At 32.6% G+C, this 26,674-nt stretch overlaps 1 protein-coding gene across 2 annotated transcripts; it reads right to left on the bottom strand.

The window, feature by feature from the left end:
* Positions 1 to 6,206: 6,206 nt before the first annotated feature.
* LOC132727743 (MAP kinase-activated protein kinase 5-like) lies at positions 6,207 to 25,629 on the bottom strand. 2 transcript variants are annotated; one of them, XM_060713318.1, is made up of 14 exons: positions 25,546 to 25,629; positions 25,148 to 25,221; positions 21,655 to 21,828; positions 21,242 to 21,350; positions 19,803 to 19,892; positions 18,676 to 18,771; positions 18,004 to 18,020; positions 17,697 to 17,757; positions 16,679 to 16,866; positions 15,562 to 15,676; positions 14,922 to 15,049; positions 14,240 to 14,349; positions 12,725 to 12,832; positions 6,207 to 12,193 (listed from the first exon to the last, which is right to left on the bottom strand). In XM_060713318.1, the coding sequence occupies exons 1-14, from the start codon at positions 25,579 to 25,581 to the stop codon at positions 12,051 to 12,053; spliced, it is 1,449 nt and encodes a 482-aa protein (XP_060569301.1). In that variant the 5' UTR covers positions 25,582 to 25,629; the 3' UTR covers positions 6,207 to 12,050. The 2 variants fall into 2 exon arrangements, with proteins under 2 accessions (XP_060569301.1, XP_060569300.1); XM_060713317.1 differs by lacking the exon at positions 18,004 to 18,020 and having other exon boundaries at positions 17,697 to 17,774.
* Positions 25,630 to 26,674: the final 1,045 nt, after the last annotated feature.

The raw sequence follows: 26,674 nt of genomic DNA, 5'->3' as shown, positions 1-26,674 counted from the left end.
ACTTTCCTGTGTCCAAAACCTATTCGGGGAGCATCACCCGGCTCAAACCGGGCTCTTGTTTGTAATTAATATCAAGCTTTCACAAGGTCATATTTGTTTTCAATACTGATGAGGATATGTATCATTACTTTACTTTGGTAAACATTTATCATTTGACAGTTTAAAAGTGCTTGTAAATCGGAATTTACACCGCGTAAAATCAAACCGTACGCGCATCACCTCATCGCATGTTGTTTACAACGTGGGGTACCCAACGGGGAAATTTAGTGTGTATATTACCCGTCTGGCTCGGTTATATCAATTCTTTCGGGTGATCAATAACCAATCAAAAAGGCGGAAAAAATCTGGAAGGGTAATAAAAATTTCTATGTGTTCGTGTATGATTTATGTGAGGTAACTGAGAACGATAATCTTTAACTTCTAGAGAATATATATGTAGAAAACGGATTGTCTGTGTTTGCGTTTGTCAAACTTGGGTTTGCAATTTCTCATTCATTTATATGTCGTAAATACTTATTTAAAGCTGAGAGTACCTTTCTCTACGCATTCTTGTTTGTACACAAGTGTAAGTGTATATCTGTTGATTATAAAATAATCACTTTTCTAGATCTTGATTATTTTTACTTATTTTATAATGGACAACGAGATAACCTGATTTAGATTGAGCTCTGAAAATTCTACATTTATTCATTGTATTCATATGAAGACAAGCTTGAACTTGACATACTATGGGCGAAGAAATGAACCGGCACCGTATTAATCGACCAATTCATTCAAAAATGAAATGGACAACTAGCTAATTCATCTAAGGGTACAAACTATAGAATATTTAAAAATGATATAATATTTGAACCATATTTTAACATACTGCCTGACAATTTGCGTTGTTCACTTTTCCATTTTAGAACTGGTAATCACAGGCTTCCCGTTGAAACGGGAAGGTGGCGTAACTCATTTCTCCCTTATGAAGATAGGAAGTGTAATTTATGCAGTTTGAATGAAATAGGCGACGAGTTTCACTATTTATTTACATGTCCATTTTTTATTTTGAATAGAAAACGTTATTTATCAAGTTACTTCTACAGACAACCAAATATATTAAAATTTAGGGAATTATTCACAAGTGGTCGCTTGCAAACCCTTAAAAAATTATCGTTATTTGTTCGTGATATTATAAGGCACTTTAAAGTATAAACATGTTAGGAACATTTTACTTACCACAGTATTGTTATCCTCTAGAATTGCATCGTATTTTTAACATTAACCATTAATAACACACATTCCACTGCCTGTACTGACCGATACATATTTAGCGAATTTCTAATGACCTTGTCCCACATTTCAAACAATTGAAATCGTGCAATATACTACATTTGTAGTTTTCCAGATCTCGCGAGATTTCAATACTCATTCATAATATTTTACTATGACACGGGAAACTCGTGCAGACGGCCGTAGGCAGACAGTAATTGTTCGAGCGCTATCTATGTTTATTTTAACGCTTTTTTTTAGCTCGACTTTTCTATGAAAAGGGGAGCTATCCTACTCGCCCCGGCGTCGGCGTCGGCGTCGGCGTCGGCGTTGGCGTCACACCTTGGTTAAGTTTTTCGTACCACCCCACTTTATTTCAGAAGTATTACAAGTATGGCTTTGAAACTTACCATACTTGTTCACCATCATAACCTCCATCTACAGACAAGAGTACATAACTCTGTCAAGGTTTTTGACAGAATTATGGCCCTTTTTTTGACTTAGAAAGTGTATTGAGCTTGGTTAAGTTTTTTTGTACCACCTCACTTTATTTCAAAACCATTGGAGGTATTGCTTTGAAACTGACCATACTTGTTTACCATCACGACCTTCATCAACAGACAAGAGGACATAACTCTGTCAAGGTTTTTGACAGAATTATGCCCCTTTTTGACTTAGAAAATACATTGAATATGGGTAAAATCCACTTATTGCCTTAACCCTTTGAGATATTGCTTTGAAACTTTTAATGCTATTTCACATCATTACCCCCATCTGTACGCAAGAGAAGGTAACTCTGTCAAGGATTTGTTTTAAAAATTAAGGCCTTTTATCAAACTTTGCTGCAGTGTTCAAGGGTATCACACAATTCAGTAAAATAATTCTTCACTAAATATCTTAATGCTCATGGCCATTGTTCACTTTAAAAATACAGAGATTCTTGTATTGCCTTTTACTGCAAAAACTTTTTTTATTGGCAAGCAATAAAAAAGTCGAGCGCGCTGTCTTACGGACAGCTCTTGTTTATTTTTGTTTTTCTCTTTCTGACTGTTATACTAAATACCGGTCACCATTGTTTTTGTTTTTTTTGTTTTTTGTGTGTGTTTTTTGTCTGTTTTTTCGTGTGTTTTTTTACAAAGAATTTTCTACTTATTTAAAAGAATAGGTTATATCATGTACCTTATTTACATATGATTAAGGAAAAAGTATTATATAATGACCTGTGTTGATATATGCAACAATAAGTTATGTATTCTAGTGGTGAGAGAATAGCTGTCCCCATGTTGTTTAACAATTAAACGCTTGATTTTGATACTTTCAATTAAAAAAATAAGAACCCACATTTATACCATTGTATTTAGTCATACTGTTCTATGTAACGTGACTCAAAAATAAAAGTATTTGTTGTTGTTGTTGTTGTTGTCGTACTTATGGCGGACTGACTTTTTATGGCTTACTGACTTTATAAAATTACTGTCTTGATATTCCCAGTTTAATAGACAGTTCTTAAAAATGGAAGCTTGAAAAAGGCCATTTACAAATTCAGCCGGTTAAGTCTTATCAGTGTCAGAATTATCGGCTGCTCAAGTTTTATCTAATTTTTTCTTGCAGCCCATCACATTAACCTTTTCTAGTACAAGTATCAAATTGAATAGTATGTTGAGAAAAATGCCCTCAGGTTTTATTTGCAAACAAAGTGTGAACTATGTCTCCCATATTCAATGCATATAAAACGTTTTTGAAACATTCGTGTCCTGCAAAAATATTTAAAAAAATATTATATACAAAGAATGAAAATTAGAAAATCCTGCAAACTCAAAATTTTCTAAGAAATTACATACGTTCTTTTTAAAAATTTCATAGCAAACTTAAAGGAAGAAAACTGATCACCTGCTTGTTTTGCATTACTTTTGTTGTAGATAAACCAGTTCAAGAAATGTCTGTGAAAATTGGCCTCCTTTTCAATAGCAATAAGGAGAAGGAATATTTTCAAAGTCTGCCCTTTAATCAAAGGGCGGACATCTCTGTTTGTCCCTTTTTCGTATGAGAAGAGAAATTCTGTGATGCGTGTATATGGTCGCACGGTCACTTTCCTTGCAACATGTCGTCGATGCATGTATGTGGTCGCATGGTCGAAAATCTTTAATTAAATGGCAAAATTTTCAAAATTTAAAGTGTTTTGGTACGGAACAGTCTGTGTTCAAAAACGGTTAAATTCGTAATAATGGGTTAAAAAAGTACTTTGTTAATTCTGTTTGGGAGTTTAAAAAGCCTTATTAGGACGTTTCCACTTCTAGTTAGATACAACTGTGATACTGCCCGTTACAACTTAGTAAGAATTTTTACTCATAATTAGGAGAAATTAACCAAATTACAACTAAAAATGTGCCTACCTTAAAAAAGCAGAGGGGACGCGACATTCCATTATATCCCAAAGTTACTATTTTCTCATTGTGAATTATAATTCAATACCACTAGCTAATTTAATTTTTTCATAAATATACTTCTTGTGAATTTAACGCTCAGCGAAAATCGTGCGACATTAATCGTCGTTGGGCCATATAACGGCGCAACAGACACAGTATAAATAAATAGCGTCATTATAAAAACGGGTAGTTTTTTTAGGGTAGTTTTTTTACGAAAAGACCAACTTTATTTGACCTGTAACAGGAAACGCAGCCTCCCATACATAGTTTATTCGTCCCTTTATTAACAATAGAGAAAATAAGAATGCCAGACATATTCCGTAAGAATTTTGTACATTTCAAAATAAATTGAATTTCTGTGACTCAAGGATGAGCATACTATATCTTTAACAACAGTTACTACTTAGATAAATCTATTCCGTAAATTTCGAAGCGTCTGATTATCTGAATTAGTAGCAGAACGTTGAGCAATTGCACTTAAAAACGGAAATATAGGGTATATATAATATATAAAGAAAACAAAACAACAAAAATACAAAAGGAAAACAGTAACAACAATAAAAACAACAACAAACAATTAAGCAATATACAGTTAGAAATACAAATGAACTTTGAAAATCGGGTTTTTTTTACGTGTGCATTTCTTAGCAAGATTAAGTGGAGTGTTGCAAACCTTTTCGAATTTTGGGCATTATTTTGGATATTTTTTCACAATAAAAATAATTATTTTTGGAAAAAAGGAGTGAGCGAATGATCTAAAATTTTACATACAGGGTACCAGTTTAGACCAACACAAAAATAAACAATAATCTCGTAAATTTATTTTTAGTCTCGTCTTGTCAAAAAAAGTCAATGAAGTCCCTTTAATAATAATAATACTGTGAAAATAACATTGACAAATACACAGTCAACAAACAACCAAATATGTTAATATGGTGTCCTAAACTCTTATGCCAAAATAGAAACATTTAGTTTTATTAGTACAACTTATTTGATTTCACATCAAAACATTTGCACAGTCGTACCGGAGTCAGCAAAGCGGTATGTGATAAACAGAAATATAGATATAGCAATTTATAAAATAAGCAATATAGCAAAATACAAAAAATAGCCATACATCAATATAAATGAATGGGCTATTATGTAGCAATATACAAAAAGATAGCAACTACAATTTTCAGTTTAACCATTAGTATGCTAAGCGGCAGATGAAATAAACGTGTACTATATATATGTTATTGACCAGCGAAAACTTATTCCTAGCTTCAAAAAATGTACAAAGAGCTAATTACAGAAGATTGGGGCCTTTTGTTTAAAAGAAATAATGTATTTTTCAGATTCGCTGAAAAAGCTAACAAGCTTTTAGCCTGCAAACATTACATGTATCAATAAAACATTACAGTAGAACAGTCTACTTTAACTATAGTGTGACATCTGAGGGTTCATACTATGCATGTGTGTATGTAGGAGGAGGAAGCCCAAAAATGGGTCGTTGGTGCCAAGCGAAAGGCCTGCCTTTCATGCCGTCTACATGTATCTGTGTTAGGGGCTCAAGCACTCTAGCACACTTTCCTCGTCGTCCCTGTTTACATTGTTGGGCCACTCCCTTTTCATGGAATGACAATTCTGTGTCACATTGAAGGTTCCATGATAACCGCCGTATAATCACATCTGCGGATGTTTCTTAATTCAAAATTTCACGATTTTTGTGTTAAAATGTTGAATTCTGCTTAAGCCGGTGTTAGGGGGCGTGGACGGTAACTTGCACTTTCCAGTGCCGTCCATGAACAGGCTCAATCAAACCGAGCCTGTAACATTTTACAATTTTGCGGTGTTGGGCTTTCTTTGGGGATTCTATTTTTCACTATTTAGACAGGACATCGACCGCTGGTCCGCAGTTACAACTACGATGGCGACAATATGACAGTGCGATTGTGGCAGGACAGTACGATGTTGATGCGCGACAGTATGATGCTGACAGTACGTACTGTCACACTTTCTTCGAACTGTCATGCTTTGCGCTTTTCGTTCTCACAGCAAACGCGCTGGCCATTATCGTACACCGTTTAATTATCACCACTTTGTGCTTCAACATCAACCCATTAAGGGCATGACTGGTGACATGTCCGGGCGAACGCTGCTTTTTTATTTAATGTGCGGATGGACGCTCATTAAACACAGAATACACACATTCAAGTTTCATCAAAAACTGCCATGTGGTTTAACACGGCTTCAGATGTTAAGATTTTTTCTATTTTTAGGCTTGGTTGCCCCATCATGTTCAGCAGACTGGAGGCATTTGAGTATTTTTTATAGAGGACCATCCAATTGAATTCCTGTATAGTTTCATGACTATTTATTTAAGATTAGGTGTTTAAGTAAAACGTTTTACCAGCAGGGTGATCACAATAGCTCAATTTCAGCACGCTGTCCCCTGGCAAGCTTAAATATCGGTAATTATGTTTAAAGAAGATTTCCAGACTAGAAAAATTAGCGACAAAAATAAATCAACAACACAAACACAGTGTTTTATCACAAGATATCTTTATTTCATATCTAAATGTATAAAAGTAATAAGTAAACATGTAGAAATAAAATTGATTCTATCTGTTACACAATAGACTCATGAAAATGAACTACAACATGTACACATGTACTTGTAAACATAATTACGAACATTCTAACATTCTAAAAGATCCTGTGACACAATTTGTTTTATGGTTTTATATCATAAATATGATGCTCAAATTAAGATTTATTAATTTTGTAAGTTCCAAAAAGCATTATTTATAAAGATATTACCGAATTTAACATTTCATGTTAATAAAGGGAGGTAATTAAAATTTTATTTTCTATAAAGTCTAAGTCATTTTTTTCAATAAGACATGAATGCATATATTTTAATAATTACATATACATGTAATATGTACACATATTTGCAGTACATATTTTACAAATTCTTCTATGTTGAAAATTGTTTTATAAGCATAATTATATACATATATATAATTTCACTTAAGTATGGTGTACCATCTCAATTTCAACATAACATACAAACGTTCATAATTCATTCCACAATCTGTTTGTTCAAATCAATGAATTTTATTCCCCTTTATGAGAAAGATAAGAATATCTCAAAAACTTGTTCAAACTTTAAAGTTTATATTTATAAAGCTATACACCTGCCGAAAAAAATTATTGTTTGAATTTTAAAAAGCATAATTCCAAAATACTGGCATGAAAAAAATGCCTTCAAATCAAATACCTCATCCACAAACTCATTTCTCAAAATAGCTGAATAATATTTTGTTCCGTAATAATATATTCTGTTTACGTACAATATTCAAGGGTATTAAAAACAGAGAATTTCTAAGTTACAATTCTTTTGTGAACTGACCATAACATTATTGTACCTGTAAAATTTTTCTATTGATGAAGATAGAGCTTTATACCATTTAAGAAACAAAAGCTTTCAGTGAGACAATGCATTCTAGTATACTAAGTGGACTATAAAAAAAACCCCAAAAAGCCTGGGTAATGAATTAAGTTCACATAGGGGAAAACTTCATTCAAAAATCCACAACACAATTTTACAAAATCACAAAGGACTTTTATTTAGTCAGAAACCATGCAAGAGTTACGGGCCTTACATGTCTCTCTTCAATCATGATCACAAAAACATAATAAATTATCATTATTTATGTGAAGAAAATATCGTAAATATCTTAAATGTTTACAGATATTAATCTTGCATGCCAAAATTTAAATATGGCATTTTCTGAAGCTGGTGTATTTCAGTTAAATCAATGCCAGAGTTGCAGTTCTTGAAAATATATTTTATGAAATAATCCAAAAGTCATGTGTGATCTTTCAAGCAAATATCTTCAAAAGTTGAACATTGATCTTGCATGCAATTTCCCAAGGGAAATTTCTTAGTGATCAAAGAGCAATAATTCAGTCCATGAGTTATGTGCCTTGGACAGTGAACAGAAGTTATGAGGGAAGTGTCAAATCTTCTGTGATTTTTTATTAATGAAGTTGAACATGAAATTAATATAAAAAATTTTTTTAACCAACGTGTTAAAGCAGCATGCTAACTTTCATGAAAGTGTATTTAAGTAAAATTTAAAAGTAAAATGTTGCGAAGTAAACAAATAAAGTAATTTACACATACGATCCGCGTAAATTACCAAAAAGAGGTCAAAATATACATAAATACCTCTTACTGCATTAGTAACACAGTAGAATTATAGTGATTGATACTGCAAAATCAGTCATTAATCGTACATAACATGTAATTAATGTAGAGGATATTGAATGAGTGTAGGTTTAATACTAAATTTATTGAACGAGTTGAATAAAATCATATTATGCGAGCCTCTGGCGAGCATAATATTGTTTTATTCAACGAGTTCAATAAATTTAGTATTGAATCTACACGAATATAATATTCTATTTATCACATATATAAAATAAGAACGGTAAACTGTTAACAAGAGTCATTTCTATTTGACGCGCCTATAGTGTAACGCTAACATTAGCGCGCTTTAACGCTATGTTTATAGCGCAAATGACGTTACGTCAAAGTGTTATTACTCTAGTGTAATATTGTCTAGTGTAATATCGTTTTTATTAAATGGCTTTATTACACTCCTGCGTCGCGGTTTATGTGATAATAGTTAAATATTGAATCTTTTTACTTTTCTTAAGATCTTAATACATTTTTCTAAAGATTGAATTTCTTGAAATATTTTGGCTCTTCTGGAGGCGTGCAGCTTTAAACTGACAAACATCTTAGTTGGTTAGCTCCACTTTTTTTTAACTTGTCAAACTTTACATTCATACAAGGTCAGTTCAGAAGTATGCATTGTGTACCCTTGTGTTTTTCTGGATATGGTAACTAACAACTATGAAATGAAGAAATGTGATTGGTAATAGAAGTTTGCCAGCTGATAAACTTATGTTTAAATGTGATTATTTTTTATTGATTTAAACTCATTATTATATTTCTTTAATTGCTTTAAGCTTTTGTTGTTGTTATTTTTTCAACCATAATTCAAATCTAGTTAAGTCTAGACAGTATTTCAATAATTTATACAAAATGCATTACTTTAAAAAAAAACATATTATTTTTTTCTCTTTCAGCTTATTTAAACTGCCATTAATTATGTCCTACAATATTGAGTTTAATGGTTATATTTGTTCAATAGAACACATTACATGGATGAATAGGAAAATACATAATCATTCCATTATGAAATAAATATCAACCTATTAAAAATAGATTTATGCCCCAAACTAATATACAAAGTATTTATATAATGTATAAAAATAGTAACAAAAACAAGTGGAAGCAAGAACCATAGAGTGCTCTATGGCAGACCAGTGCCAGTATAAAAATCAATAAAAACATCAACAATTTATGTGTGTATTGCATTACTGGACTGCATTCTTCCTAACTTAACCAACATCATTTGTACCTGATGATTGTTGAAAACATGAAACTGTCCAGTAGGGCAATAAAAACATAAAATGTTGACTCCTTTATCGTTTATTCACGTATAAAAATAGATAGCTTCCATACATTGTCTTGATTATCATAAAAAAATGTTTGGGTTGAGCATCCATACAAGACAAATGAGCCGCATCATGACAAAACCAACATAATGGGTTTGCGACCAGAATGGATCCAGACCAGCTTGCGCATCCGCACAGTCTGATCAGGATCTATGCTGTTCGCTATCAGTTTCTCTATTTGTAATAGAGTTTGTAAGCGAACAGCATGGATCCTGGTCAGACTGCGCTTTTTGATAATTTAAAAAAAAATAGTTTTCAGAAGTAAACCCCTTGTCTAACAACTGGATCCATGCTGGTCGCAAACGCATTATGTTGGTTTTGTCATGGCGCGGCTCATATAATGAATATTGGTGTAGAAGGCTCACTAGTTATATCTAATTGAACAATATACAACTTTAGTATTAACATTGACTCAATGTTGAAATAAATATTAAACTTACATAGATAAATCACATATAAAGGGACAGATAAATTGTAAAGCAATACAAAAAACATTGTTTGCTGACCAATATTCACTCTCATCCTGTTGGATTTGAAAGTGATCACCTTTGCCACCAGTATAGAGCCATGCCAGCGGCCAGGCCTGCACATCTGACAAACTATTAGCTGACTAAATATTCATCTCATTTTTACATTCTACACTCATACTGATTAGAATATATCACAGAATCATATTGTATATGTACATGTACCAGGTCTATCAAATAGCCTGTAAAAGTGTAAAAACGAAAACCACATGTTTGTTAAAAGCAACAACTACCAATAAGCAATAAGCAAATTTGACAAAAATTCTAAGCAAAACTGTAACATGGAATGAAAAAAGAAGCACTGCATGCGGTGTCAATGCTTTTTGATACATTTTTTAAGATAAATAGGGGAATTACTCCAAAACTAGAAATGTGTCCATAGGACACGGGTGCCCCCACCGCGCCACTGTTCTGTCAATCTTTTTACTAAGTCAAGGGAAATAACTCTACAAATACTGGATAAATCCACAAGCGAAACCCCAGGTGCAAATCTAAAATATGCTGAGCAACCTGCCCATAAGGTTTAATGACTATGTCAAATCCTTTTTGAGAAACTTGCAACACAAGTTGAAAATTGCAAAAATTTTCTAAGTGAAGGGCAATAACTCTAAAAATACTAAATAAATCCAGACGAAAATACCTGGTGCACAACTGCACATGCTGATCAATATTCCTGTAAAGTAACATGACTCTAGGTCAAATACTTTTTGAGTTACGTGCGACACATGTTGAAAATTGCCAAATTTTACTCAGTCAAGGGCAATAACTCTGAAAATACTAAAAATATCCAGACGAAAATACCCAGGTGCACAACTACACATGCTGATCAACATTCCTGTAAAGTTTCATGACTCTAGGTCAAATACTTTTTGAGTTATGTGCGACACAAGTTGAAAATTACAAATTTTACTAAGTCAAGGGCAATAACTCTGAAAATACTAAAAATATCCAGACGAAAATACCCAGGTGCACAACTACAATGCTGATCAACATTCCTGTAAAGTTTCATGACTCTAGGTCAAATACTTTTTGAGTTATGTGCGACACAAGTTGAAAATTGCAAAATTTTACTAAGTCAAGGGCAATAACTCTGAAAATACTAAAAATATCCAGACGAAAATACCCAGGTGCACAACTACACATGCTGATCAACATTCCTGTAAAGTTTCATGACTGTAGGTCAAATACTTTTTGAGTTACGTGCGACACAAGTTGAAAATTGCAAAATTTTACTAAGTCAAGGGCAATAACTCTGAAAATACTAAAAATATCCAGACGAAAATACCCAGGTGCACAACTACACATGCTGATCAACATTCCTGTAAAGTTTCATGACTGTAGGTCAAATACTTTTTGAGTTACGTGCGACACAAAAGTGAACAGACGGACGGACGGACGGAAGGACGGACAGACGGACAAGGGTAAATCTAAATGCCCGCCACTAACGTGGGGGCACAAAAATAGTATTCAGAATTAAACCCCTTGTCTAACAACTGCACCATGACAAGAAAGCACGTATTCCAAGTTTCATAATGAACTTTAAATTTTTTGAAAAATGGTCTACATGTACGTTATTGTTTTTGAATGGAGGCAACCATGATGACAACATAAATGATGCAGCGATATTAATAGGTCAACCTTATCTTTGAAACAGATAAGCTAAAAGTACCACCACTGAGTTTCCATTATTCATGTACTTGTGTATGTTTATTTACAAAGTTTTGTTTATATAGTCAGCACTAGTAAACCATTAGCTAAAAAGTGTTTGTAATTTCATTTGTTATCCAAAAAAAGCGAATATATTTTCCAGAAAAGTCAGCTGATTTTTTTTCTATAAACAATAATAATAATAACATGCCTGACTTTGTCAAAACTGTCAAATGAAAATTAACATTACAAATTCGCTGTATCATAACAAAAATTGTAACAACCTTGCCAATTCAATTATTCTTTTTGCTGGGTTTACTGTTGCACCAACGCAGTAGAGGTCATCTTAAGAATTTCCAGCTTTATTTGTGGAGGAAGACCTCAGGTGCCCTTCCCTGAATTATTTCAGGCATGAACAGGCCACCTCATTAGAACCCCCCACATTCAGTAAGCTAGCTTGATAGCTACCTCACATGAAACAATTTTAAGTCACTGATGTGTTCAAAGTCACAGCGGAGAGGAGAACATAACTCGGATGCCCCAAAACTTAATTAATATAGAACATAGAATAAGCAGTTAAATTCAATCAAAAATACATAAACACATAACATTAGTATGCTTGCTATGTTTTACAGAGTTCAGTAGCACCATTTTGTACTTCTATACTGGTCTGCTTAACTAGCGGTCCTCGGTTTAAGTCTTGAACAAGTTCACTTAACAACTGTGCTAATTTAGCTTTGTCAATCTTCTTCACAAATTTTGCACCTATAATAGATAAGTATAACATTAGCATGCTAGAATGATATCTGTAAAAGAAAAATAAAAAAATCTCAATCTTGACCAGGTTATTTTATAGTGTTGCATCTAGAATTTCAAAATTATGGGGGATTGTCCCCCACTCAACTGAAAAATGTGGGGGATTTGTTAAATATGTGGGGGAGTCCCTGACATGCGTTTACCTAACAATATGATGTACCGGAAAGAATTTATTTATTTTATGTTTAGGCATTTTGACACCTATTTTCCACTTAGCAAAGGAAAATGAAAAAAATGAAATATTGACAAATACAAGTAAACCACACCACCTGCTGGAGCTAAGAGATGCAATGACTCCAGAATGTTGAACCCATAATTTGCCTCTTACAATCAAGCAGGGACAAATGGTTGCTGCAATTCTGACACCTCAACTCTAAATTTGTGTATGTTTTGCCAATTGTGAAACCGACAGAGACGCTGTACCCATTGGTAAAACTATAGAACAAAATTATTGTAACTATGCCATTAGACTAGTCTTACCATCCCATTCCCATTGCTGAAGTATTGTATCCAATCTGTTGTGAGTATTATGTTGAAATGTTTCCGCTTTTGTGACTAGATCATTTAAAACACTCTCATCGTCGTCAACTGTAAAAACATAAAACATTATTGCAATTATAAAGTACATTTAATATAAAGTATGTTATCAGCGTATTTTGACCTTAATATAAACATTAAAGCGAGAATAAAAAAAGTGTTGGCACACCATACTAAATACTGTATTTAGGTATATACCGGCCAAGGTGCTCGAGAGGTTTAATGCTGATATCTTGTATTTTCAGTCACTGAAATGCACTTTAAGATGTCTAATTCAACTCTTCATATTCATGAATGTACGATTATGAATAAAAAAAGAATCTACAGAAAAAACAATATTTTTCTACTTTGTGACCATGATTTCTGCATGCGTCTAGAGGTACTGCTCCAACACTGTAGTGATTTAAATCCAACATTAAACCATATTCAATCAGTAAAAAGCCAGGTCAAATGAATATATATGCCTACATGACCCTAACCTGCCCAATTTCAATTATCAGATTACGACAAGGTGTTTGTTAACAAAAGAACACTGCTTTGCTGTTAAATCATTTGCTAATGATATGCGCGTAAAAGGTCAGTGTGTGGACCTTTCAGTCTACATTTGCACCAAAACTTAACTTAAAGCAGCACGCCTCAAGATTCATGCTAATTTTCATGACAATTTTTCAAAATGTATTTGAAGGTATAATATTGTGAAGTAACCAAAAAGGAAGCAATTTACACATTATCAATGGCACTTGCAACCCACATAAATTACCAAAAAGATGTAAAAATATGCAAATATAGCCCCTACTGTGTTAGTAATGCAGTAGAAATATTGTTATAGCTACTGAAAAACTAGTCATTAATCACACACAATATGAAAATTAGAATCATTTTACTTTTGCTGAAGTTTTAGTACATTTTTCAAAATCCTGGTTTTATTTTTTTATTATTTATATAATTTTTTTGGCTAATCAGGAGTCATGTAGCTTTAAAATTTTGATATCAAAGAATACAGGGATCAAACCCAGGATACAAAATAACAAATCAAGCAGGGTTAGGAATAAACATTTAAATAAGAATCTACTTTTTTGAGATTTCAAAATACCATGCTTTTCCTGTACTACCGTATGTGTATTTTCTATACTAAAATGTTGCTAATATTTATTTTTGTATACACATATATCAAATAGTTTATGTTTTGTTTTGTTTTGTTATATCATATGGTTCTACATCACACCAACACAGTATAGGTTATAAGGCAACTTTCAAGCTTTATTGGTGTAGGAAAACCTCCCATGCATTATTTGAGGCATGAACCTGAGTAGAACCACCGATATACCGTTAGCTAGCTGGATAGCTTCCTCACATAAAAAAAAACCCACAGGTGTGAGGAGCAAGTTGTTTGAACTCAACAACCTCCACCACTTGGCCACGAACCCTAAATAAGCTTTGTAAATATTTGTACTGTACCTTTTGGAGGTAGTATACAATATGCTATTATATTTCGTAAAGACTGTATAGTCATCTCACATGTCGTTACCTTTCTAACTATGCTCTCACTTTCATCATTGCTGCATTCCCTTAAACATAATAATATATTGAGCTGCATCATGACAAAACCAACATAGTGCGTTTGCGACCAGCATGGATCCAGAAAAGCCTGCGCATCTGCGAAGTCTGATCAGGATCCATGATGTTTGCTTACCAACCCTATTACAAGTAGAGAAACTGATAGCGAACATCATGGATCCTGATCAGATTGTGCGGATGCGCAGGCTGGTCTGGTTCCATGCTGGTCGCAAACGCACTATGGTGGATTTGTCGTGACACGGCTCAATTAACTTTTACTGAGCAATCAACATTCATGACAATATGTGTATCAATGAGTAACAGTAAAGTCACTTTTTTGAGTACCAACTCATTTTATGTCATTTTGATTACAAGTCAAGTCAGTTTGTGCATTATTGATAAATGTCAAGTATTTAGTAGATGTTTGATCAATTGTCAAATTATTTATATATTAATAATGCTCAATAATTGTGTTATTTGTTCTTAAATAATAATAACATGTATCACAATTTGTAAAGCAAAGAACAAGTAAAGTCATTATGATTGAGGAAATTTTTGCAATTCAAATCAATAGAATACTGACCTGTATTTCCTTTTCCTGAGTATAGGATTATGTGATTCATCAAGAGGTTTAAGTGTAAGTTGACATTGTTCTGTGCGTAATATTGTCAATTGCTGTGAATGAGCAAGGTTAATATCCTCGAGACTTTGCTGGAAAAAAAACAACAACAAGAAAATGTGAATATGGAAATCTAAGTAAAAAAGGGACATAACTTTGCTGGCTATAATTCAGAATTACCACACTTCACATTTTGATAATGAACAAGTGTGAAAAGATTTGATAGTGTCTGAGAAGATTAAATTTAACTTTTAACCTATTACAGGTCAAAGTGACCTTGACCCTTGACCTTTTTAACTAATAAATTAGCATCACAGGTAGAAATCATCCAGGTGCATCTACTTACCAAGTTAATGCATTTTAATTTAATAGCCAGATTTATGTTTTGTTATTACAGCGCTATGTAACCTTGACATTTGACCTTTTGACCTAAAAAGTAGCTATTACTTAAACAGTTAAATTATACTTTATAAGCATACTAAATTAATGCATTTTATTTTAATAGCCAGATTTATATTTTGTTATTACAGCGCTGTGTAAACCTTGACATTTGACCTTTTGACTTGAAAAAAAAAGCTATTACTTTAGCAGTTAAACATCATACTTTATCTGCTATTATAGCTGGGGAATGAAGTTCGTTATCTGGAGCATCTTCAAGCCAGGTCAACATCATTACATCATCTATATTCAGTCGGTGGGTCGGATCTACATGTAGTAAACTGAAATATACATATGTCGAAGGTTATCAAGTTATGTGTCAGAAATGAAACTAAAGTTGCAAGGTCTGTTTTAGAATTTTGCTTTTTAATAATGTTATAGTATAGACATCATTTTTAAAGGATTTTTAAGATTGTGTGTTCACCTTAAAATATTTTATAAGAAATATAAATATAATGCAAAACAACTATTATATGAGAATAAATCAAATAACAGTTATTTAGTAACATACATGTATGTTAATTTGTAAAGTAATAACATATCAAGAGGAAGTGAAGTGTGAAATTCTATTTTTAGCCTTAATGGCATTTACACAATCATCATGAAATCCAACTGAGCAAAGTGGGAACATCTATTTTTAGCCTCACTAGCATTTACACAATCGTCATAAAATCCTACGAAACTGAGTTCCGTAGAAAGTGCTTATATGCCAAATATTTATGACATTAGTTAAATAAATGAATGTACTATTTGGAGCAGCAAAAAAGTAACATGGTATGAAAAGAGCCCTGCATGGGGTGTAAACATTCATCTGTTAAAAATTCTAGGTCAAAAAGGGACATAACTAAAAAAATTGCTTTCAGAATTATGCCTCTTGTCTAACAACTGCACCTGACATGACAAGCAAGTATTTCTAATTTCATAATGATAACTTTTGAAATCTTTGAAAAATAGGCTACATTAAAGTTTTTGCATCACTACACCGATGTCAACAATGACGAAGCAACATTTATAACAGCTGGAATTTTTCTATTTCTCTGAAACTGACAAACTAAAAATGGCTAGATCTATATGCTCAATCGCAAAATTTTAGAAATTTTAAAAATATGTACATGTACATTTACCAATATCTGCACTAAAATCACACCATGCTAATTTTAAATCCGATTTACAGGAATCATCAATTAAATAAATCAAATGAACAAAATTTTAAGAAATAAATTACTTATAAAATAAATTAAATTTTTAAGATATAAATTAACTTCAAGAAGATATGTGCTCACCTTTTGACAAGTTGTTTTGCGTTATCTGAAACATGACACCATTCATCTTCAGGAAAATCAAATTCTCCGGACAGAATCTTCCGTCTCATCTCCATGGTGATCTGTCTGCTGGGGGTCTCCGAGTAGAATGGAGGGTATCCACAAAGCATAATGTATAATATAACTCCTAAACTCCACATATCACATGACTAGAGGGAATAAATATTTATTATTAGTATATGATTTTAAAACTTGATGTTAAAAAAATTATGTGCATGTTTTTTTTTTATTGGTGTCTTTTTTCTATATAAATAATATAAAGTACTTAAAAAATATGTTCTTTTGACAAACTTTCATATAGAACTGTAAATTAATATAAACACTGTTAAATGTAAGATGTAATATTATGGGACAAGGAATAAAGGACAAGATAGACAATCGATCAATACATCTGGTGTGTAGATCATAATTATATTAATGTTGCTATTATAGAAATCACATTGATGAATTTCCAAAATAAGACCAATTATACCAAAGGTTTGTCTGTTAAAAATCTTGCACTAGTTGGTTTATATCTCTATTAATTACACCTGACTAACAAAATACCCATTTACAACGATCCAAAATACAAAGTGGCAGCATAATTATGCTGCTGACTTAACAAAATGACACTGCTGGGCTAATCTCCACTTGTTTGTCCCAATATATTATGTTCTAAATTAAACGTTTTGACACTTTCACATAAATCATGTAGAATTTGTTTTGTTTAAGTAAAACGTGATCAAGTAAATAAAAAACACTCAGGACTTTTTAACAGAGTAAGAACCCTTCCCATGATTTTTTTTTGAAAATAACACTGTTTTTTTGTAAATGGGGAAGAAAAAAAATTTATAATAAGACTTAACTTTAAGGGAAAAACTGCATGATGTTAAAGACTTTACCAGCAGGGAAGAGGCCAATAAATAGCCTATGCTATAAAGGGGAAAAACACTGAAGTTTTCAACAAACATTAATCATAATATGGAGGTTGTTAGGTTACCTTGTCATAGGTATATGGTTTGGAGGTAGGTATGATTCCTCGTTTAAGTCGAGATTGATGCCTGTGTGCTTCTAAAACCTAAACGAAACAAAATTCAGCTTGCCATTATGATAAATAAATAACTTAAAGCTTAGATAAACTTGTCTGAACTTTTATTCGTTGTTAAAGTCTAGATTAATGTCAGTGGGCTTCTAAAACCTTGACAAAAATATAAATTTATTCAACTTTTCTTCATGATAAATAAATGACTTATATTTTAGATAAACATGTCTGAACTTTTATCCCTTACTTAAGTCTAGATTGATGCCGATGTGCTTCTAAAACCTAGACAAAAAAAATTCAACTTGTCATTTATGATAAACAAATAACTTAAAGTTAAGATAAACTTGTCTAAACTTTTATCACTCATTTAAGTCTAGATTGATGCTGGTGTGCTTTTAAAACCTAGACAAAAATATAAATATATTCAACTTTTTTTATGATAAATATATTACTTAAATCTCAGATAAACTTGTCTAAACTTTGATCCCTTACTAAAGTCTAGATTGATGCCGATGTGCTTCTAAAACCTAGACAAAAAAATTCAACTTGTCTTTTATGATAAATAAATAACTTAAAGTTTAGATAAACTTGTCTAAACTTATATCCCTTGTTTAAGTCTAGACTGATGCTGGTGTGCTTTTAAAACCTTGTCAAAAATATAAATATATTCAACCTTTCATTATGATAAATCAATAACTTATGTCTCAGATCATATTGTCTAAGCTTTGATCCCTTACTTAAGTCTAGTTTGACTAAAACCAAAAGTAAGACAAAATAAAAATATATTCAACTTTCCATTATGATAAAAAAATAACTAAAGGCCTACAAGCTTGTAATTATATATTGATCCAACAGGAGCCTAGTGTACAATGAATTAAGATGCATAAAAATATTTCGTAAATATACACTGTATGTTTAAACATTACACATAACTTACCTGAGGTGCCACATAATATGGAGTAAAGTATGGTGTCTGTAGACTGCCATCATCTACTTTTGCAAACCCAAAATCTGACAGTTTTAATTCAGCTTCCTGTAAAATGTAAATAAGCCTAGCTTTCAGGTCTTAGGTCGATTATATCTTTATCTATGATAATCTCTGGTTTAAAAAAAAAAAGTTTGTACAGTAAGGCCATCCTTAAAAAAATGCCTGTTTGCAGTAACCCGACCCAGAATTTTCAAGGTGGGTAGGTAGGTCGATTTTTTTTTTTATTTATTGAACTGTACTCCCAAATAAACATGGAATTTCAAAATGCTGGACAATATATGCTTTGATAATCTGGTAACAATTGATAAATTGATAACTGAATTCTAATTTAATAAGACCTACATTTTATTTCTTCTATTAACCTTTTAAAGAACGAAAACAAAGCACAAGACATAATTTTTTGATTCAAAAAAATTTTTTTTTTATCCAGACCATGAAAAAAAAATTTGAGTAGGGGCAAATTTTGTGAGTCAGTCGCGTTACTGCAAACAAACATTTTTTTAAGGATGGCCTAAGTGTTAAATCTATCAGAACTGAAAGATGTTATATTAGCGGTTCAAGTTCTGAGATGAAAATACCAGACCTAAGCCAACACCACAGAGCAAGGTCAGTCTCACCAACATTGCAGTCTTGTTGACCAGACCCTACACTAATGGCTACTCTATTCTACAATTTTGATATTCAAATCCAAATAACAATGCCGACTGAACCCAATTTTTAAACTTTTTTCAGGTGTTTGTTTGGTTTTAAGTAAACACAAACAAATTTAAAAGGTCAAACTGGCTTCACTGGGAGAAGGAGGACATTAGGTGCCCCTTTGTGCATAATTCAAGGCAGCTTAGCAAGCACCTGAGTACATGGAGTAGAAGCATCAATCTTCTTTTAAGCTAGCTGGGTAGATTCCTCACATGAAAAACTCCTAATGACCCTGAAGGATTTTGAACCCACAAAAGTAAAAACCAAATGAAGTTTACTCAATTAGGACAAAGGTTATCATATATATAAAACATGTGAAGAGTTTATTATGCTTCATGTAGAGCTGTTAAGTCAATTTTTTTTAACAGATTCAGTATTACCTCTGTGTTATCTGCCAGTAATATATTTTCAGGCTTCAAAGTCCTGTGTGCTATATTTAGACTATGGCAATGCCTCACTGCTTCAGCAATCTAAATAGAATAAATGATTGGATAGAATCTAGTTTAGCGGATATTCAAGTACAAATTATTACAGTCTTGATGATTCAGGACAAACAATCATCATTTTTATAGTACAGCATTTTTATATTTTAACATGTTTATCATATATTGCTTTTTTTAAAATGTTTATTTGTATATAAAATAAATTTTTTCATTGGCTACTAGCAGAATTTGCATGGAAACATAAACAAGAGCTGTCCGTAAGACAGCGCGCTCGACTTTTTTATTGCTTGCCAATAAAAAAAGTTTTTGCAGTAAAAGGCAATACAAGAATCTCTGTATTTTTAAAGTGAACAATGGCCATGAGCATTAAGATATTTAGTGAAGAATTATTTTACTGAATTGTGTGATACCCTTGAACACTGCAGCAAAGTTTGAAATGTTTAAGTCAAAAGAGGGCTGGTAAGAAAAAAAAAAAAACTAGTTGTTTGATACCCTTGAATATTACAGCAATGTTTATATGACATAATTTATGGTAAAGTGAACAAGTGGATAGGAATGAATTTTTTTTAGATTTTTTAAGTTTTTTAGTGCTTGCCTATAATACAAAACATTGACAGTTAAGGGCCATAATTCAAATAAAATCTTTGACAGAATACCTTCTCCTGGACATGTTTGGGAATCATGATTGTAAACAAGTATTCCAACTTTCAAATTAATATCTCAAACAGTTCAGTCAAAAAAGTGGACTGGTACTAAAAACTTAACCAAGATTCTAAGTCGATAAAAGGCCTTAATTTTTAAAAACAAATCCTTGACAGAGTTACCTTCTCTTGCGTACAGATGGGGGTAATGATGTGAAATAGCATTAAAAGTTTCAAAGCAATATCTCAAAGGGTTAAGGCAATAAGTGGATTTTACCCATATTCAATGTATTTTCTAAGTCAAAAAGGGGCATAATTCTGTCAAAAACCTTGACAGAGTTATGTCCTCTTGTCTGTTGATGAAGGTCGTGAATGGTAAACAAGTATGGTCAGTTTCAAAGCAATACCTCCAATGGTTTTGAAATAAAGTGAGGTGGTACAAAAAAACTTAACCAAGCTCAATACACTTTTCTAAGTCAAAAAAAGGGCCATAATTCTGTCAAAACCTTGACAGAGTTATGTACTCTTGTCTGTAGATGGAGGTTATGATGGTGAACAAGTATGGTAAGTTTCAAAGCCATACTTGTAATACTTCTGAAATAAAGTGGGGTGGTACGAAAAACTTAACCAAGGTGTGACGCCAACGCCGACGCCGACGCCGGGGCGAGTAGGATAGCTCCCCTTTTCATAGAAAAGTCGAGCTAAAAAATCTATATTTTCAATATGTCAACTTACTTTCTTAAAATACCGTGCAGCTTTTCTCTCTGTAAAACGTCTCTGTTTACTAATTCTGTCAAATAATTCACCTCCTTCCATCATTTCTAACACCATCAACAAGAAAGGTCTACAAAGTTGAGATATAATACAGTTAAAATACAGTTTTGATTCTACTATCTATTGTTTGTTAATTTTTATGGCAAACCAACACAATTTAAGTCATATGGGGCCGCAAACAGGAAAGATGAATTTAGCTAACCTCGGCTGTTACAAACTTAAAGCAACACAAGGGGTCAAGACCACATCACCTGCTTGAGGTAAGAAATGCATAGACTCCAGTTATTTGAACCCATCTAGTCGCCTTTTATGATCATGCAGCTGAAGCAGGCTGAGGGGAAAAAAGAACCAACTAAGGCTATTTGATTACATACTTTGCTTGTTTATCCCCTGGAAACTGTAGATCGTTGGCATAAACATCATGAACTTTGACAACGTTAGGATGTCCACTACACATGAAGTGTATATTCACTTCCGTCTGGGACTTGGGATTATCTGGTAAACATTTCAGAGCAAAACTTTTGCCAGTCTTCAACTTCTTACATGGTCTGAAATGAAATTAAAACTTTTTTTCTCACTGTACAAAGACTGGCAAAATTCCAACAAATCTAAGAGTCTCTACCATAGTGACATGTCATTTTTATATTAAGTTTAGAGTCTCAATTTCATGCCACATTCATGATTACTGATTTCACTGCTTTACCCCATGGTTTAGGCAACTAGTATACTTAAACTTCTCAAGTCTTGTAGGGGAGCGATTGTCTAGTGGTTAAGGTGCTGCCTCTCAACCCAGGGATCATAGGTTTGAGCCCTTATTGGGTCATGACCATGTTTCTTCATCTGACTACAGTAATGCAGACTCGAAAATGTTTAATAATAAGTTGCAAGAACTTGTTTTGCAACCATGAAAACAAGATTACCTTGTTCATTTGTTTTTTCTGGGTTTTATACTGATTTTAACAATTTTTTTTGGTCATTTAGTTAATAGTGTCAGTGTACTGTAAAATGAGTACATAACATCATTTTAAATAATATTTATTATCAGCATGTAGGCATCTAGAGGAGGGCTAACAATTAAATGCATTGTTAATGTTAACTTAGGCATCTAGAGGAGGGCCAACAATTAAATGCATTGTAAATGTTAACTATACTGAAAACAGGTGTTTTAAAATCAGTTGTCTGTAAGGTTGTTCCCCAGCCTGTACCAACAATTGGAAATTCTGAGGAATGTACTGCATAATTACCATATAAGCAAAAATCACACATTACCAACCCTACTGAAAATAAGTTTTTATTAACTTTATACTTTGAATGATAGGTTACTGTCAGATGCACAGAGGCAACCGTCAGTTTTGTTGCATAACTCATAGATTGCTAAATTATTTTACTATGTATATCCAAAGGAACTTAAAATTCTACCAAATAGCCAATATTAACAATTGACTCAATATTAGTTATTTTATAGAATTTCAAGTTCCTGTGGTATATCTGCGCATAACTTATTACTTAAGGACTTTGATATTAAAATTGTTTACTGTACCATAGACAGTTCAAAATATACTTGTTCATAGCAGAACTTATAGTCAATTATTAGCGAGCTTGACGAGCTGGCCCGAAGGGCCTGCTCGCAAAGCGAGCTTTATGGTTACGCGAGTACCTGCTAAGTGATGGTTTTGAAAACTTTCGTCCCAAGAACCGAATTGGACACATCGCAACTTTTCTAATTACAAAATAACGATAAAAGCTGATGTACTCTGATTGAAAACAGAAGCATAGACTGGTGTCCTGCTCACTTACCGTAATAATTCTATTTAGCGCCCGGGCTTTTATTAGAATCATAGACGTTTCGAAAGTTGGGGATGGGCGTTAATTGGAGACGCATCTTCATAAGACAAACTAATTTTCTAAGCAAGGCTTTATAAATCCACTCGCCCCTCATAACTATAAGAAGAAATCGAATCCGAAGATAGAGCGGATGTTGATTTATAATTGCAGACAACGCTAAAGTCGATTTCGGTATCGTAACAAACTCCTCACAGTGATTACCTCCCTTGGCAGAAGAATTAAGGGGAGATCACTGTGTGGAGATTGGTATCGTAACGTACCGGCTAAAGTCTGTTCTTTTCCGCACTTTAATACCGTGCATGTAGAGTCCGGTATCCGAGCACGGGAATAAAAAATGAGCCTCACGCATTTTTACTGCAAAAATATTATGATTTTTCCCAACGAAATATTTATGTAAGGTTACCAATTAACTCTGTAATCTGGGATGTTCTATACAATTCAAAAAGTCAATGGAATATTTCGAGTCCGATCATTATGCATTTTTTACCCGCCAATATAATTGTTAAAAAAAAGTAAGAATAGTTCTGGCCGATTTTACTGACACAAGCATATATGTTCTTAAAGGGATTGATGCGGGATTTTGATATAAAAAGACAATCGTCTATTGTTCAAAATAATTTTAATCAGAACTAATCTCCCATGTTGGGCCCCAATACATTGAACCACGCACGTTGACCTTGCTGACGTAATGAAATAGGCGCGTGAGTTTTGGCATCTCGGAATGGTTATTTTTTATACATGTATATATATCTTATACACAAAACACATTGAATTATGGCAACACCTATGCTTGTGTCTATAAAATCTGTTATTAAGGGATATCACGTTTACAAATATACATGCCCAGTCGGAACTATACTTCAGTGTAATTTGGAACCAGAAAATGAACATAGTGATAGCGCAATTATCGTAAAAAATAATGGATCTCTTGTTGGACATATACCATGTATACCGGAGGATTATGTCAGCCTCTTACAAAATTATTCAAAGATGGACTTATTGTAGAAATCAGTGCCGAAATACTTGGAGAACCGCATTCATCATAAAAAGGAACTTTTGTAAAAGGTGGTGGCATTTAAATACCGTGTACATATAAACTTTACGGAAAAAAAGACAAAAAAGGAAAGTTCGTTCCTACGTGAAAACGGAAATAAGGAAACTTGAATTGTAAAGGTAAGCTCAATTGTACTCAAATCGAGGGATGGGCGTTTAAAAGGGGCCAGGGCTACAGATAACATTTTGTGTATATTGGGTAATTACCCCTTATTTTGTGATGTATTGGGTTTTTTCTATTTTCTTTGAGTTATTTCTGTATTTTTTACCCTACCCCCTCTAACCAATCTGGGTTATAAAGTACAAGTTCATGCATTTTACCCAAAATTTTTGACCTTCATTGTAGACATTTGTAGGTTTTGTACGGTAATAAAAAAGCTACTTACTACTTTGCTTTATGGTTTATTGGCCTAGGAGATTTCCAAGTTGCCTTATATAATTTAAAGGTTAAAACAGTCTGAAACAGTATGATCTGCCTGATGTACGCGTAAAGTAATACTTTTCGTCATTACGCACCAGTTCAAATGTAGTTTGTATAAATAAGAATTCATTTACTTTTTCTTACCCTTAGTTATTATTTCTATTGGGTTTTAAGACATTTTAATTGGGTAATAACGTAAATACGCATGTTATCTGCAGCCCTGAGGGGCAGTTAATTTTTCAACTTTGGACTGAAAAATGGCCATTTTTTGTCTAAATTATGGGGGGTGGGCGTCTATTAGAGGATGGGCGCTAAATAGAATTATTACGGTATATAGGAAGCATAATAGAAAGGGGGAACCAGAATAAACAGAAGCAGTGTATAAAATACAGTATGACAATTTTAAAACAGAAAATGTAAAATAAAAATGAACGATTATTTTAAACTATCTTACGGTAAAAGAAAATTGAGCTCGCATTGAGGTTTGCCTTTTTCATATTAGAATTAAACAAATTTAGAAAGGAAAGTTTATATAACAAGACACAAACCGGACTGGTCCACTTATGCCTGTACCAAGTTTCTGGCTCCATTCAACCGTGTAATCATGGAGGATTGAATGAGTCTGAAAAAATACATTCCACAATTATGATGAAATAAAAATGCAATCTACTGTTCAAGATTATGAAATTTTATAGTACTTAAATTATATGAAAATTTGATTTATAAAACAAAATACATAAAATATGAAAGAACAAATTCACATCTGTACTGTATAGATCTAATAGAAAATGTCAATGATGACAAAATGTTGAGAAAAAAAAGTTTCAATAAGAACCGGCAACAGTGGTTAATGTGATATTTTATCTTATAATCTGACATACCGAAAGAGAGAACTTAATATCGTGATAACAGAAAATTATACAAGAAGTTTTTATAAGAAGTTTACCTTGAGTTTTGGGACACATCTTCCGCCTTCGGCCATTTTCAATCTAGTTTCAGTTTCATGTTTTGTTGAAATCGATGGGACTAATTAAATGGGTAAAAAATATAAAAAGCACCGTGTTTATGTTATATGCCGTTAGAAAAGCACGGTATGTTCAAATACACCATTAACTACCAAAATACACTTAAAACAGCATGATTTCTTCCAGATTCATGTTAATTTTCAGGAAAATTTTGAAAATGTATTTAAAAATAAAATATTGTGAAGTAAACATAGAAAGTAATGCAAACGGCATTTACAATCCACGTCCAATGAACAAAAAAGAGGTCAAAATATACACAAATTTGTGAACATAACATGTAAGAAATTAATCAAGTCTTGAATCTTTTTACTTCTCTTACGATCTTAATACATTTTTCTAAAGATTGCATTTCTTGAAATATTTTGGCTCATCTGTAGGCTTACAGCTTTTAAAAGTTTAATAATTTTCCGTAAAAAATAAATTAGTCCACTGTGTAGGTCATCTATCTAGAAGAACTCAGAACAAGATACTTGGAAATGTATTTGGTTGATATCAAATTTAATATTTAAGTATCTTTTTAAGGGACACAATACTCAAATACAATATAATGATTATTATTGGCATAGCCAATAACATAATATAAATCAACAAAATTCCAAACGTCGGACTTAGAAATTGATTATGGTTGGTAAAAGTTAAAGTTTATCTTTTGAAGTAATTAAATAAAAAAAATATAAAAGCCAATCTTACTCTTTGAAAGTGCATGATCGTTATGTTTATCAGCATCCAACACAATAAAATCAAAATGTGATAAACCTTTCTTCAGACTTGTGCATATATTAACACATAATATATATATAAGTGAAATCATATTTTGATTATTCCACGGTGAACATAATTTTTGCAGTAGCCGGACCGTATTTGAATGCAGATGAAAAGAATGCATTTTAAGTAAATGAAAATAATGTCAGAAATAGACAGTGACATAAGTAAAATGGTGGATTACAAGAAGCACAAAAACTTGCACTTTTATGTTTAAAAAATTCGTAACATCTTACATATTTAATTTTCAAGAAGAACAATGTGACGTCATAATTTGATGACGTCTTG

This window comes from Ruditapes philippinarum, unplaced genomic scaffold (assembly GCF_026571515.1).
Source record: "Ruditapes philippinarum isolate M1 unplaced genomic scaffold, ASM2657151v2 ctg2483_1_1_1_1, whole genome shotgun sequence".
Lineage (NCBI taxonomy): Eukaryota > Metazoa > Mollusca > Bivalvia > Venerida > Veneridae > Ruditapes > Ruditapes philippinarum.
This window is presented reverse-complemented; position numbering and strand designations above follow the sequence as displayed.